This window comes from Acipenser ruthenus, unplaced genomic scaffold, assembly GCF_902713425.1.
Source record: "Acipenser ruthenus unplaced genomic scaffold, fAciRut3.2 maternal haplotype, whole genome shotgun sequence".
Classification (NCBI taxonomy): domain Eukaryota; kingdom Metazoa; phylum Chordata; class Actinopteri; order Acipenseriformes; family Acipenseridae; genus Acipenser; species Acipenser ruthenus.
The window spans coordinates 40,942-56,969 of record NW_026707748.1 but is presented as its reverse complement, the minus strand read 5'-3'; the positions used below and the strand labels follow the sequence as shown (position 1 = coordinate 56,969).

The 16,028-nt window shown below is 35.4% G+C and overlaps 1 protein-coding gene and 1 long non-coding RNA gene across 3 annotated transcripts; both read left to right on the top strand.

The window, feature by feature from the left end:
* The first annotated feature begins 9,808 nt into the window (after positions 1-9,808).
* LOC131728236 (uncharacterized) lies at positions 9,809-11,199 on the top strand. The gene is made up of 3 exons (XR_009322597.1): positions 9,809-10,171; positions 10,502-10,664; positions 11,112-11,199. It is a non-coding gene; the product is annotated as an uncharacterized LOC131728236 (long non-coding RNA).
* Positions 11,200-11,276: 77 nt separating this feature from the next.
* LOC117963823 (G2/M phase-specific E3 ubiquitin-protein ligase-like) lies at positions 11,277-15,999 on the top strand. Of its 2 annotated transcripts, XM_059019335.1 has the most exons (8): positions 11,277-11,458; positions 11,605-11,706; positions 11,860-12,167; positions 12,274-12,455; positions 12,711-12,883; positions 13,236-13,450; positions 14,243-14,531; positions 14,671-15,999. In XM_059019335.1, the coding sequence occupies exons 1-7, from the start codon at positions 11,409-11,411 to the stop codon at positions 14,494-14,496; spliced, it is 1,284 nt and encodes a 427-aa protein (XP_058875318.1). In that variant the 5' UTR covers positions 11,277-11,408; the 3' UTR covers positions 14,497-14,531; positions 14,671-15,999. The 2 variants fall into 2 exon arrangements, with proteins under 2 accessions (XP_058875318.1, XP_058875317.1); XM_059019334.1 differs by having other exon boundaries at positions 14,243-15,999.
* Positions 16,000-16,028: the final 29 nt, after the last annotated feature.

The window sequence follows — 16,028 nt, the reverse complement described above, 5'->3', positions numbered from 1 at the left end:
GAAATTTAGTTCCAGTACATGGTAAAACGGATTCCATGGCATACCATAGATACTTGCCAATCATCTGAAACCCTCCGCTACAAAACTTGGCTTAAAGTGCAACTGGGCATTCCAACACTACAATGATCCAAAGCACAAAATCTTCTTCAGAATGGTTAAAGAAAAATACAATCAAGGTTCTGGTATGGCCTAGTCAAAGTCCCTCAACAGGTGCCTCAACTAGCTATTAATTTCATTTTCCTTGTATGAAACTTTTTTTCCTCATCCACTAAAGCAAAACATTTGTTACAAAAGATTTTTCATGTAGTGATGTTTTTTGAGAAAATTCTAGAAATTATAAATTTCCATTGGGGTATGTAAACTTTTGACTTTTGACTACAACTATACAGTATATAATATGTTCTTGTTATTGATGAACCAGTTTCGTTAATCCATATGAGTTCAACACATTTCCCAGAGCTGTCCACCGGGACTTTCTGGAACTTCGTTATGTAAATCTTGCAGCAAGCTGATGTTAGCCCTGTATTTGTATTTTTGAACAAATTCGTGGAACCAACATTTTTTTTTTCCATTTTCAAATTTTCATTTTTTTAAAACAGATTTTGCTCAGTGAATTAGGTTTAAGAGATCACTCCTGGTGTTGTCGCTATCCCACAGCAATGTACGTCTTTTTAACATGAAAAGGGGATTTCCCCCCCTGTTAAAGTCGTACAATGTTTTAGACGGGCACTTCCTGTAACGTGTGGAATGTGTATGGCATGTGCTGCTACACCACATAGATCATGACGACAGAGAGAGAGTAACGACTTTCTAAGCTGCGTGGATGATGGCAGGGAAGGATAAGCCTCAATTGTTCCTTGTTTAACAAAGCTATTTAATACAGGTTTATTCTTTAATTTGTTCCTTTCTATGCATGTTTAAATAGCTGCTACTTTTTCAAACTTGGCTATTTGTAAGTTTAATATTTTGATCACATAGTATACAAAGAAGCCCTGCTGCTTTGATCACAGCCTGCATCAAGTAAATACCCATAATAGTAATTCTTACATAACTTTCTACAGCACATTTGGCAAAAATAAAACCATTCTCCACCCCAATAACAATGGTAAGTCCTGTCAGGTGTGGCAGAAATGCCTGGGTTATGCTTTTTCAAGTGCTGGGCTGAACAGTGACTGTATTCTGGATTGTTGTTTCATTGATTAAATGTGTACTAATATTTTCTTAAATGAACACATTTTCATGAAAAGGCACACAGTGAAACAGGCAGAAATGTACCTGCAGACTTCATTTTCTCATTTTTCTTACTTGGAAAATGGATAATATATGAAAATATATAGAGATTTGTATAAAACATTCACCAAATGAAGGGCATATATTTATAACCAATCTGCATACAATTTACATATGAACATATATGTATACACATACAAAACAAATAAAGAAAAATAAGAGGCATATAAGTGTAACATGTATTGCTTGTAATATATGTCAAATATAAGTTATTTCTGTATGGTGTCTGACAATGGACTTAACCACTGGACGCTGAGAAATCCACAGAGCGGGATACCATAGTGGCCCAATGCCCTATTAAGTGACTTTACATTGGTGTTTCCATTTTTTGGTCCACTACCTGTATATTTATTTGGTAAAAAGCTCTTGATTAGCATGTCTACTTTCAAGTAGTTTGTTACATTTGCACTTCCTTGGTCATTTTACCATATCTGTCTCTTTGGGGTCAAAGCATGTCAAGGGGGAAGCATCTGGTTGGTTTAAGACAGAAAATAAGGTGTTGCAGGGTTCGAGAGAATGTCATTCTCCAGGTGAAATGACATGCAGTGCAGTGCAGCAGATTATCTGAAAATAAGTCAGGCAAAGTGGCAGCTTTCCTGCTATAGTACCATATGTTATTTTTTTAAGTGGAAAAAATCCACAGTGGATGGGAATTCATGACAGGTAATATTTGTTGAAATTATTTTATTAGCTACAACCTCTTTACTCTCCCGATACATAAGTCTGTGTGTGCACTCTTAAGATTTGACATCTGTCTGCATTTGTCAATTGCAGACTGCCGTCACTTTGCAAAACATATGCAGAGCAATTGTGCTGGCAATTCCATTTTCTACACATTTGCGATTTAGTTCCAATTTGTTTTGAGTAATACTTTCTGCAAATGGTTTCTGCAAACAGATTGGCTCTAGGTCACTGTAATCTAAGGGATCAGTAATTTTAGTCACCTTATTATACAACTCTGCACATTTTCTCTTTTTCACCAGAAAGCAGAGCATGAATAAAATTGCTTCTTTTAATAAAGGCTGTGTGGGGGAGTGTCCCGCCCCTATGTATTATTATTTGTATTTTTGTTTGCGGCGCGGGTAAAAGCACCGCGTCTTTTATTGTTATATTTAAAAACCCCGTGAGGATGCATGGCTGATCAGCTACTGATTATTTAACTATCTGACAGTCATGCATCCTTACCAAACGCGTGCAGACTCTGGCCAAGGGATAATAAGATAATTAACAACTAGTTAATCCCTCGGCCAGAGTATATAAACCTGCAGCTCTCTGCACTCGAGGTTGGGTGTATAGAGGAGAGTACAGGGAGCAGAGAGAGCGAGGAGCGGAGAGAGCGAGCAACATTAAAAAAAAATTGCTAAAACGTGCTGGAATAATCCAGCACGACACTTACTTGTTTGTTTATTCGTTTGGCCCTCGTGCCCTTTTGTTTTGTTTTTTGTGAAAATCATTTGTTTGTTTATTAAATACGCTGAATGCAATTGCATTCAGCTTCACCCGCCCATCCACTGTTTTGGTTTGAGTTACTTCCTGGTCCGTGACGTCATCAACCTCACCACTGCGAGCCAGACTGCCACAGGCTGTCTCAAGGTGCCTGCAAAATGTTTGAAATAATCACATAGAGGAAACTTTTTAGACGCTTTCTGAATTGTTTTGAAAATGCAAAGGTGTTTAATGTCTCTTCATTGTTGCCATTACTGTGCCTCAATCCTGGTAGCAAATGCAGGTAACACTTTAGTTTAGGTATCCATTACAGGTGGTTATGAACAATCTATAAATATATGCTATTAATATGCTGATAATATGTTATTAACCATTATAAAGTAGGATTAGAAATAATAAGACTGTAATAATACACTTAATGTCACCAGTGTGGTGAAGGCTAAACAAACTGCTTTAAGGGTATTTATAAACATTTAAGATCACAACATAAGGTACATTTTGAAGAATCTATAAATGTGTGATTACGAATTTGAGTGATATTAGCAAGGCTGGATGGTTAATTGGAAAATAACTTAAAATATTAGAAGTGGAAAGCTTTGTGTTGTATAAAAAAGTAAAAATGTTTCTTGCCATGGCATATGTTCTAAGGGTTGCTAAAACTGGTCATTGTCATTCTGAGATTATGTTCTGGTAAACACAATTATTATAATGGCAATGCTTAATTTACATCAACACACACCAAATCAGAAAACAAGTATGAAAACAGGCAAAATAAGGCTGTATTTATTCATAGATATCATCAATCGGTCATTATTTTAAGCATACTTTTCAAATTGGCAGCTATGGGAACAAATTATATATAAAGGTAGGGAACCAAAGTGCATTGTGGCATGCTTTAAAATAGTGAATGAAAGGTTCTTGGGGTGATTCATATATTTATATATAGTTGTAATAAAGTAATTTATAAAACATACAATAACCTACATAATAGGATACTTATATGTAATTAACATGTCTTATACAATACTTTATAATAGCTTTATAAATTGACCTTGACATTTTCACAAGATATTGTTATTAGTGGGAAATGACATGTTATATATTACATTATAAATACTGTTCTCTGCTTAGGGTTCATTTTGTCCTTTTAAAATGTAAAGACTTCAATCAAGTCCCCCTAATTGTTCTTTGTGTTGATAAATAGTTATTTCAGCCTAACCTTCTATAGGGCCAGAACTTGTCTGTAACCCTTGTGGCAATGTGCTCCGCCCCTGTGTGCATTTCTGTGTTGTATGTTGCGTGTGTTAATGTTGGTGTATAAAGATTGGTACACGGGATATAAACGGGTCTGTGTTTCACGTGGTATTTAAATTGTATAATTGTATTTAGGCACGGGATTGCACATCACTGCACGTGCATTTAAAGTAAGTAATATGCGCGCACGAGGTTGCACATAATTAATTCACGTGCTGGGATTCAAGTGAATAATTAATTAGCAATTGAATCCCAGCACAACAGTATAAATAGATGCACGTTTCATTCAATCGGGGTTGGGTGTTCGAGAGTGGAGAACGGGAAAGAGAGAAAGGAGAAATACAGTTAAGGAAAAATAACAATTGCTACAGCGTGCTGGAAGTGCCAGCACGGTACTTGTTTAATGTTCGTCCACTTGTTTTGTGTGTTAGTGCGTTTTGTTCGTCTATTTATTTTGGCCTCAAGTGCCGTGTTGTGTTTTTGTGTGCTCTTATTTTGTTTATTAAATGCTGAGCACAACCAAGTGCTCAGCTTCACCAACCTCGCTGTCTCTGTCTGTCTGTTTCTTCCGGGTCTGACGTGTCACCACTCAGCCAGCCTTGTGACACCCTACAGATGTTTTTCTTAATAGATCACAAAGATATTGTTTTGAACAGTATGCAAACTATTCAATTGTTCACTTCATTTTAAAAGAAAACATTTGTTTTATACAAGCAACAACGTTTCTGCCCCATATAGATTTGCATATGTGTTTTTTGTGAGTCATTTATCCCTGAAAATGACATGTCAGTGTAATTTGAAATGTACGACTGAAAACACTCAGCACAGGCTAAGCCTAGCGCTTGCTCTTGAGCATGTACTAAAGACCATAATCAGAGTGTGAATGTGTAGATCTTGAGGTAATGAGGAGCTCATTGAATAAGCTGTTTCATTACAGATTGTCCTCTCAGATGGGCTGTAGGGTGATTGCGTTGCTGTTTCGTCACAGATTCTCCCCTCAGATGGGTTGTAAGATAATTGTGTTGCTGTTTCGTCACAGATTCTCCTCTCAAATGGGTTGTAAGGTGATTGCGTTGCTGTTTTGTCACAGATTCTCCTCTCAGATGGGTTGTAAGGTGATTGCATTGCTGTTTCGTCACAGATTCTCCTCTCAGATGGGTTGTAAGGTGATTGCGTTGCTGTTTTGTCACAGATTCTCCTCTCAGATGGGTTGTAAGGTGATTGCATTGCTGTTTCGTCACAGATTCTCCTCTCAGATGGGTTGTAAGGTGATTGCATTGCTGTTTTGTCACAGATTCTCCTCTCAAATGGATTGTAAGGTGATTGCATTGCTGTTTCGTCATATTCTTCTCTCAGATGGGTTGTAAGGTGATTGTATTGCTGTTCCTGTGGATGCTGAAATGGAAATTTCCAGACAGATAAATTTTTATTGCACCATCAGAAACCTTAATTTACGTCAAGTTTCAGATGAATCATTAAGTTATCTCAATGTACTGTTACTGTTAAATAAACACTTTGAGTGATTTCAGCTAACATAATACTTCCATACATCTTACCTGTTATGCATTGTGGCAGGGCTGAGGTGTTTTTTTGTTATAAATAACACTGTTTATGTTGAATGTAAATGTGGCAAATGAATGTACCATAGTTATTATTAGTACTTCATGAAAAGTTTTTTTTAACTCGATGGTAGGAGGAAACCTTAGGGAATGCATGGCTGAAGGTAGCCCTTCCTCCAGGCTCTAAAGATGTCCGTCTCCCTGTGACTGCAAGTCACACTTGAGTTTTGATGGCGCTTGGATATGATGTGTTGATTAGTGGGCGGATTCTCCTTCCAGAAATACAACCAAGTTTTCCATAAAATCTAGCTGTATCTTTGAGTTTATTATAATGAGAGTTTACATTAATAATATTTTCTATATGTTTAACACAAAAAGCAATGTAAAGAAAAAAAAAAGATAAATTCAAGGCTATTTTAATTAGTTTGAAATTGCACCTGGTCAATATGACCGGAAACACAACAGACATATCTACATTCTGAACATAAGAGGAGGATTAACATTCATATTCTTTTTTAGATTCAGACAGAAAAGCTCAATTTGCAGGTAAAAGACTTAGCAATGACACTATTGATCCATATTTTAGAGGGCATGTATAGCCATTTAATACCTGGGTAATTACGAATTGTTTATCCTCTTGCAGGGTAACTACTGTGCAATTTCATCAAATCTGTATTTACATGGTATTTACAAATATGTATTTACATAGCAGGACAATGGCACAGGTTGTTTCAATGTAATTACACCTCATTCCTCCAGCAGTTACAGTGGAAGAGCAGTAACCATGGGTAGTTACCCAGCTATTACCATGCTTATGTATGGTATTAGCTTGTTATAGTGCTACTGTGCAAAGAGCTATCATCTGATTTGGTACTACTCAGGAACCAGCTGCAGGATCTACTTTGCAACACAAACAGACTCATCGAAGTGCAATGGCTCACGACTACTGCTAGTCGCTTGACTCCCTTAAATGTTACTGACAATATCCAGCAAAGGTTGGTAGTCTGTACAGTGCTTCATTATATTGCAGTGAGCATTGAAAAGCAGAAAAGGAGAATGTGAAACTGGCACTAAAACTGGAAAAAAAAAGAATATTGTATGAATAAGGTTAAGCAGAAGAAAGAAAAGTACACAACATAATCAAAATAGAGGAATGAAGAATCTTTATAATCTAGACTAACTTCATTTTGATTTTATAACTGTCTCTTACTTATTTATATTATGGATTTAATCTTGGTAGCTGTCAACAACACCAAATTCACAACAACAAATACATATTTACTACCGGTATTCATGTATTCATTTAAAAGATTTTGTAATAGTGTCTTAAGAGCCAAAAACAAAATAGAACAAAGATACAAATCACAAAACGATTACCAGTTGTCAAAATGAAGCTTTACTATATACAACTCTTTTAATGTACATTTTGCAATCTTTTTTTGGTTTAAAGAGAAAAAAAAATACTGTAAGCCATCTGTGTATATTGGTTGGAATTCATTTTCTTATGTCTGTATTTTAGTATGTACGATTGTAGGCTATAAATAAATACATTTGAAGTGTCATTTGTGTTTGTAGTTGTTAGCTATATTATACATGTATGCCATGTATTTAACACTTAATTATTTATTTTTTAAGCTTTTAAAATTACGATATAACTCCCTACCCATACATAATTTGTTTATAATTAATAGTTTGTTGAATCTTCTAATCATGCATTTTCTCTAGTACTCTTTGCTTGCCTCCATGAAACGCAACATGATTAGAACTAAGTAGCCACTGAACACTTACAGTATTATAAGAACATTTTATATGCATACAAATGTGTGAAAGTGAAAGTGTACATTGTACATAAAGTGTGGGGGGAGTCATATAATGTACATATGCAGAATTAAAATAGGATACAATTGCATTGATAATTTCTTGGTACTAACATTACACTTTGTGCAAATAACAGTATATCATTTTAGCAATACAACAAATGTTCTGTAAGGTTACAAATGGTTAAAACAAGTGAATAGATCTTCTTCATAACCACAAGTATAGAAAAGGCTAAAATATTTTCATAACTACAAAATATTGAATTATCTAGGTTGTCTGTATGAAATTAACTTTGGCCTTATACACTCTCTCTCTCTCTGTATAGTCAGCCGCGATCTGTTAAATTTTTGTTTCAAGGTGAGTTATATCCTGTTTCGTTAATTAAAACCCTTCTTTTCCAAGTGCAAATTAACTCCTGATAAATTATGACAATTAGCACAGATTTAAATGTGCTTTTAAATTCCCAAGAAAACAAAATAAATTGTTGCAAGAAGCACAGCTCATTAAGATATTAACATTATTTCGGACGATTATTTAATAACGAAATAGGCATAACAACCGCTTGAAAATGCCAAAATCAATGCTACATACCGATTTCATGATTAACACTGGAGTTATCATTTACAAACTTTTGAAAATCCTGCCCATGGGCTCGTAGTGTGCCACTGCAAGAACTTCCAATTAGACAACTTTATTAAAAAGAAAACTGCTGTTTCAGAAGTTACAGTGTCACAAACATGGTTTATACGAGCGAGGGAGACCGGTTCCTCCAATTAAACTAGATGAGCCTTGTTGTTCTAGCTATTATATGACAGGTATTTTGCTTTCTTAAGGTTCTAGGTTTGTAAGAAAGTTGCACTGCTTCCACTCTGAGTCTGACTTCAACCAAATTAGTCGTTATGTTCAAAAACAGGCTGTCATTGCTTTAACCCCTTTTTAAGCTTTGTTTATCCAAACTGTACTATGCAGTTATTGCAGTATTGCAGAAAATCATGGTGCACTACAAGTTTACTCATTATTTCAATACGTCTTAACCTAACTTTGTACACGTTCTTAAATGTAGTAGTCATCATCATAACACATATCCAACAATCACAGCTTTGGAGCTAGTGAGTTAAAAAGTTATCAATAACATAAGAACCCTGAGGTTGAGAGACAATACAAATACAGCAACATGGGAAACTGTAAGAAATAGCTGGAGCTGCAACACAATTGAGGAGGTAGCTATGAGGGGCCGTTCAATTCAAAATTTCAACTTTTTGGCTATAACATATATCAGAACGGGTGTAACATATGTTAGAATGGGTATAGCATATATCAGAACGGGTATAGCATATATCAGAATGGATATAGCATATGTTAGAATGTGTATTACATATATCAGAATGGATATAGCATATATCAGAATGGGTATAACATATATCAGAATGGATATAGCACATATCAGAATGGGTATAACATATATCAGAATGGATATAGCACATATCAGAATGGGTATAACATATATCAGAATGGATATAGCATATATCAGAATGGGTATAACATATATCAGAATGGATATAGCACATATCAGAATGGGTATAACATATATCAGAATGGATATAGCATATATCAGAATGGATATAACATATATCAGAATGGATATAGCATATATCAGAATGGGTATAACATATATCAAACTTGTGTGGATATACAGCAAACTGGATACATCAAACTTGTGTGGATATACAGCAAACTGAATACATCAAACTTGTGTGGATATACAGCAAACTGAATACATCAAACTTGTGTGGATATACAGCAAACTGAATACATCAAACTTTTTTTTTTTAAGAATTGACACGTGACACAGCAACAAATGCACGTGCTTCTGTGACCGTCATTTCATAATTATCTTCAGTAATGGCAGAGTCCGCGAAATCTGTAATTGATTTAGTCGACAAACTGGCAGGTGATAGGAGCCTGTTAACAACTTTAGCAAATGTTTTAGAAAACGGGGGTCGCAGGATGCACAAAGTCGTAAATGAAAATAATGTGGAAAAAGAATTAAAAACTATTTTTTTGAGACCAGCTTCATCAGTTGCCGCCGGGCCTACACATTCCGAAATCAGTAACACGTCAAGTCTTGCATCATCTTATTTCACGAGGTCAACGATACGACCACCATAAAGATTAACCCAACCAACCAAAAAGTAAGCATTACCTAGTTATATTTATTATTTTCAAGTGTGTTTTAAATTTTAATAACACGCATTTTGTGTGTAGGCCACACGGTAGTGTCCTATACACCTAGGCACGATAAACCAAATACGTGCATGCACGCCAAAAGAAGTGGTAATTCATAAATTCGTAACAGGCTTTTGTAACGGGAAAAAAAGTTAAGTTTAGTTTATGTGTGAGCTATGTTGTTATATTATTGTTATTATTTTAAGTAATTTATATTTGTATACATTAATGGATGCTTGAAACAGCCATACTGAAATGTAACTTGAACGAGTACTACATTTTCACAAAAGTAAGCCTATATACATGAATGAATAAATGCACATGTTATGAAAATAATGTGATATATTTCTTTGTTTAAGAAGGCGACCAACTTTCAAAGGTCCTGCTACTTTTACAAAGGAGGTAGTATTGCTGGGCGGACCTCACAACAATGTAGTTGTAAAACACGGAACCAAGCAATTACTCTATGAAAGTGGGCATGTGATGAATGCCTTTGAATTCCACAAGGAGTGGTCGGCTGAAGAACTTCTAGAGAATATTAGATCAGCTTTCAGCAGTCATCTTCCTCCAGGAGCTAAGTATGCATGTTTATTATTACTAATGCTACAGGGCAGATATACGTTAAGATGTACTATAGATGTTCTGCAGTTTAGTGCTATATAGGTAAAGTGTTGTGCTGTGGATTTTTACAATAGTTATACTATTAATATTAAAATCCACTGTGTATTTGTTACACTTGTATTATGTGTGAAAAATAAATACAAAAAGTGCCACACTGCTTGCACTTTACAAGTGTTTTAAAACATGTTTTGCTTTAATTATTTATTGGTGGTTGTTGAAAAACGTTTTGCAAGATCGCTATCCAAATATCTTAGATTTAATGCAAGAAAAACCTTATTTAATTACAGTTTGGAAATACTCATGGCTTGCCACAATAAACTGATAGCTCCTTCTCTAATGAGGAACCAAACACTCAATGGTTGGATGATGAACAAAATATTTAAGCAACGCTCTGTCTATATTCGCCCCTCGGTTGAAATCTTGGATCTGCAAAGGCTGGACCAACAACCTGTAAGTTTTATTTTTCATGTTTTGTGAAATATTTGCCTCATGTCTATTTTAGGATTAAGTTACTAGGGTTTAGAAGTTTTGCTGTGTTACTTCTAGGTAGATGACATGCAAATCATATATTATACTTTTCTATAATTTGTCAGGGACAGTAATAAGTTATCTGTTCATCTGAAATTGTGTATTTGAGGAATTGTCAGAGAAACAGTATCCATCTTTATTAATAAATTAAGCATTCTTTGGCATCATCTGTCATCGTAATGCAGTTACACAATTCTGTTTCAGGAATAATTTTTATCCTGTTTAAAGAAAATAATACCACAGATTTTTTACTTTTAAAAATAAGTATGCTTTTGATGTAATGTATAATAAAACAAATAGATTTTCTATTTTGAATATTCATACATTATTAAGTTTTTATTCATTTATTTCATTACTTTGCCATTTTAGGAAGACTGGGATAAAACTAATGTGCCAGATAATTCTCAGGATCCTAACTGTATTCGTGAAGAGACACTAGTTGCAGATGAAATACTTGGGTGTTCCTCTGAACCTGTGACATCCAATCCAGATGGTCTGCATAATGCTGGAATCACATTTCCAAACTATCTAGGCTTGGACAGTAATGATCTTCATGCAGTACAGGATGTTTGTGTTTCTGCAGACTCTGTACTAACACAGACACCAGTGTCATTTGGTGTAGAGGCATCTAAAATACACACTACACTGTTTCAGTCTACATCTGCCATGACTTTGGAAAGTAATGTTCTGGAGAAAAAAGGATCAGATTGTTACAAGTAAGATATTGCTTCATTTTTCTCAGTTTGTCACCATAAATGTAACACCAGTGTAACACCAGCTTTGTTACCATTGAATTTAGGAGGAACGTGTATGTAAGCAGAAGAGTTTCAATAAAATATATTTTTATTTATTTTTATTTTAGGCAGTATACATCGCTTATCTATGATTGTATTGAGCTTAATTCTTCAAGTGATGAAGAAGGAGTACAGTTTGCTGAGAATTCATCTGTCCGCTTACATGATGGGTATTTTTTTCAAAATATTTATAATGTGTCAAAATGATTGCATTTCTCCCACTAATATTTTTGCAATGCTCAAGTGAACCCTATCGTATACAGACAAAAAATATAGTGTTTTATATTTTTAGCAAAAACTACCTAAATGTTCTTTTCTTTTAGAGATCAAGTAACTCTTCATGATGTTATCACAAATCTTGCCCTACAAATAGATGAAGATGCAGTTTCAAAGTTCAATATTGATAGAATAAATATATGGGATGGTGCACTTCGTGGATTTAAGCGCAAAACATACAAGCCAGAAAATAGAATGTCTGTAATGTTTACTGACTCAGATGGCAACTCGGAAGGAGCTGTGGACAGAGGTGGTCCTACAAGGGAATTTCTAACTTTATTAATGCAGACACTACATAACAGTAAAATATATGAAGGTTCAGAAGACTGGAAAAATTTGACCTGCGATTCCCAAGGTAATTGCAGTTTTAGGTATTTAATTTGTTTTTTAATCTTAATTTTCTTGCAATACACCCATCTATAATTTTTTCACATGCTTCATTCTTTTATGTATTTCAATAGCATTACGTGATGATGATTACTTTCTGGCTGGAAGAATTATAGCCATATCTTTGGTGCATGGCGGACCATCCCCCAACTTTTTTTCTCGGACATTATATGACAGTCTAGCCTATGACCCTCAGCAGGTCACACCTTCTGTGAAAGACATCTGTGATTGTGATATTGCAGAGATAATTTTGGAGGTGCGTTCAAAGTTTTAACTTGAATACATTTAATGAGAATCTGTGTACCACTATTAATAATAATACTAATGTATTATTGGAAAATATTCCTCTTTACATAGATTTGTTGTGTGTTAGCAGTTTGTGACTATTGCCATGCTTCATGTTATTCTCATACACTCCCCCCACACACTAGTTTTTATAAAGGTTTGGCTGGTATGATGTTGTCATACCAATTCTGAGTTAAGTTTTATACTTATGTTTTGACTTTTTCAGATGGAGAATGTGTCAACACTAGAGGGGCTTAAAGATGTTGCAGCCAAGCACTGCAACCTTCTGCATGTGGCAGGATGTTACCGCTATTTACAAAATCTGCAAGACAGAGATGTACTTGTACAAGACTTCATGAAGTGGTATGTTTGTGGCCGAACAAGAAATTCCCTGGAAAGGTACATTTATTTTGTCATGCATTTCAGTAGATTACTATATTTATACTTGTCAGTTGAAAACATGAGTATATTAAATATGGAGTGAGAGTGTAGCAAATACCTGTTCAACCATTTAATTAATGCTTACATTAGCAATATTCACATTGAACTGTGAGTAATAGTTTGTTTAGATTTATAAAACATGTTAAGTACACTGTCACAGTAAATGTAGAAAATATTCTGTGTAGTTTTGTAAGAAATATCTGAACTGATGTCCAACTTTATTTATTAGTACGGTATGTGTTGACTGGTCACTAACATGAAGAAAGAAGCAGGCATTCTGTTTTTCATGTACTTTATATATGTTTCCTAGGTTAAAAGAGGGATTGAAGACGCTTGGTGTGCTTGACGCCATTGTTGCACATCCTGTTCTTTTTGCCAATTCATTTTGCTGGAGGGAGGAAGTGCTCACATCTGAACAGTTTTCAGAATTGTTCAAAATATCATTCAGCACTGCTGGAAGTAATAAAAGACGTGAGGAACAAAGAATTGTGGGCTATTGGAGAGATTACCTACAGGATGTGGAAGGTAAAGATAATGTACTTGCAGCAATGTGGAAGGGCTGCTGGGTCATTGCAGCTGACAAAGTGGATATGGTTTAAATGTAATATGTACTTTTTCTGCAAGAAAGTGTAAGGTTACCTTCACCCAAAATCCCTGTATACAGCTAGGTTGAGTCACTTGTCACCTGAAGCTGTCCTAGGAACCAAATTTTCATACCAAAATCGTAATCCCCAAAACTGTAATAAGCCAAACACTCTAAAATGCTTGCAGTCAAACATGCAGCCCAATAATATACACCTGCTAATAAGCAAGTAATTACTTTCATATTGAAGGGATCAAGTTTGTTGCACCTAAGGTGACTAGCCATGGCCATCAATTGCAGACTTGCCATTCTGAGATATATACTTTGGCTCAGACCTATATGAAAGACATTTACTATATTATGGTATTCATAAAGGTGACAGTCGCGGGGCTGGGACAAGACCTAAAGCATCGTCAATTTTCACTACATTAATTGTTTTCTGTACCACAGCCACCAGCAAGCTTTGGGGGGAAAAAATGTAGGAATATTTAACGTTTAAAAAAATAAATACACATTTTTCATATTTAGATAAAGTGTTGGAATATAAAAATACCACAAATGCCTTAATATCCCTTTTTACAGTGTGGTAATTGTTTGAATGTAAAATGATTTTAAAGAATATGATGTAATCCATGTGTATAATTTTGCAAAAGAAAGTTTAACTTTGATGCACAACACTTGTTTATGCATTTATATAATTATTTACTTTTATTTTTCACTATTTTTATTTTCAGATGCGGATTCCAGCGTGTCATTAAGACAGATTCTAGCATTCATTACAGGAGCAGACAAAGAGCCACCTCTTGGTTTTCAACCACAACCGTCTGTTGAGTTCCTGCATGAGAATAATGAAGGATATATCTCCAACTTTCCACAAGCTAACACATGCTGCAATATTTTAAAGCTACCAATTTTGAAGTCCTTTGATGAATTTAAGAAGCAGATGGATTTTGCTATTCTCAACTCTCCAGGCTTTGGTCACCCCTGAGGCAGTCCTTCATACTCTTACCAACTCCATGTTCAGTTGGACAGTTTGGGACAGTTCAGGCTTTTTAACTCGCATCTCAATGCATTTAGGTATGTTTTACTCGGGTACCTCATTACTTGTTTAAGAGAAGTAGTACTGCACTTAACAGAATGCAATGAAGTGTGAGTTAAAAAGCCTGAACTGTCCCACTGAACATGGAGTCATATGGTCACCTTAAGTATAAAACAGTTCAGTGCAAATGTTTGGGACAACCACACTATTGTACAATTATTTTTGTTTTGGTTAATTTAACAAGATGTGGTTGTAAACCAGTTTTTGAACACATGGTTGTTTAGTCTAAATGCAAGTTAATAAGCGTCTTCATTGATTTTATAAGGCACCTGCAGCCAGAAAGCAGTTGCATATTTATAGAAAGGGTTGCCATTGTTCTCATGTCCTCAGTGAGCCACCATAGAAATGTTTGTGTAGTAGCAGCTATTTGTTTGCAAAATGTAATTGTGTCAACAATGTAATTCACACATTTTTAGTTAATGAAAGATACGTTTTCATAATTATAGATGTGGGTATGCAAACTTTTCTTAACAAAAAGGAATGTAATGTGACTGTTTGCCAAATTTGCTTATAGACAAATGGTCTCAAAAGACAAATTCATTTTATTACAATTTCTTCATAGATAGTCAATATCAATCATATTATTTACCTTTTCTGCAAATGGATTTCAAATGTTTGCCCGCGATTGCAGTTTAACAAAAACAGGAAGTGCACAGAAATGTATTGTTTTATTTTAAAATAATTGTTTCACACTGAATTTAGTTACCTAAACAATTTGCTCATACTCCAGAAGTTTACATGTGTATACATGGTGTCCTGCTATAATAATTTGGCCATCCCGATAAATTGTTAGTTAATGTTAGTTTGGTTCTGAAATTGACTAATAAAAACAAAAGCGATATACTTTATTGTAGCGCTTGGTTGAGCCACCTTTTGCAGTGCAAAGAGCCTCTAACCTGCATTGAATCTACTAGGTGTTGCGTCATTCTTTGGTCCAGGTTTCTCCAGATCGGTGCGAGTCTCCTTTAGTTCCAACATATTGGTGTGTGGGATGTGGATGGGTTTATCTCCGCTGACGAGCCAGGCACTTACACAGGTGCTCAATTGGATTTGTGTCTGGGCTGTGGGGCACCCATGGAAGTTCAATGCCTTCATTCCTTTTCAGACTGTGGCCACACAAGACACACTACTAGATGTTTATTGAAGGATATCTCAATTCTGCACGGTGCATTAACATTTGAAAGAAAAATCTATTGCTGTGCCAAGATTTGATGCCCATACTCTTCAGAAGGATAGCGCTACATACCACTCCTTACATGTGACCAGTCCGGAAGAGAAATCAAATCAAAGCATTCCACTTTTTTCCCCTCGGTGCTCCAAAGCCCAGACATCAGTCCGATTGAGCACCTGTGGCAGTATCTGGATTGTGAGCAGCGAGCTACCAATCCCAAGCCCCCCCCCCCCCCCCCCAATCTATTGCA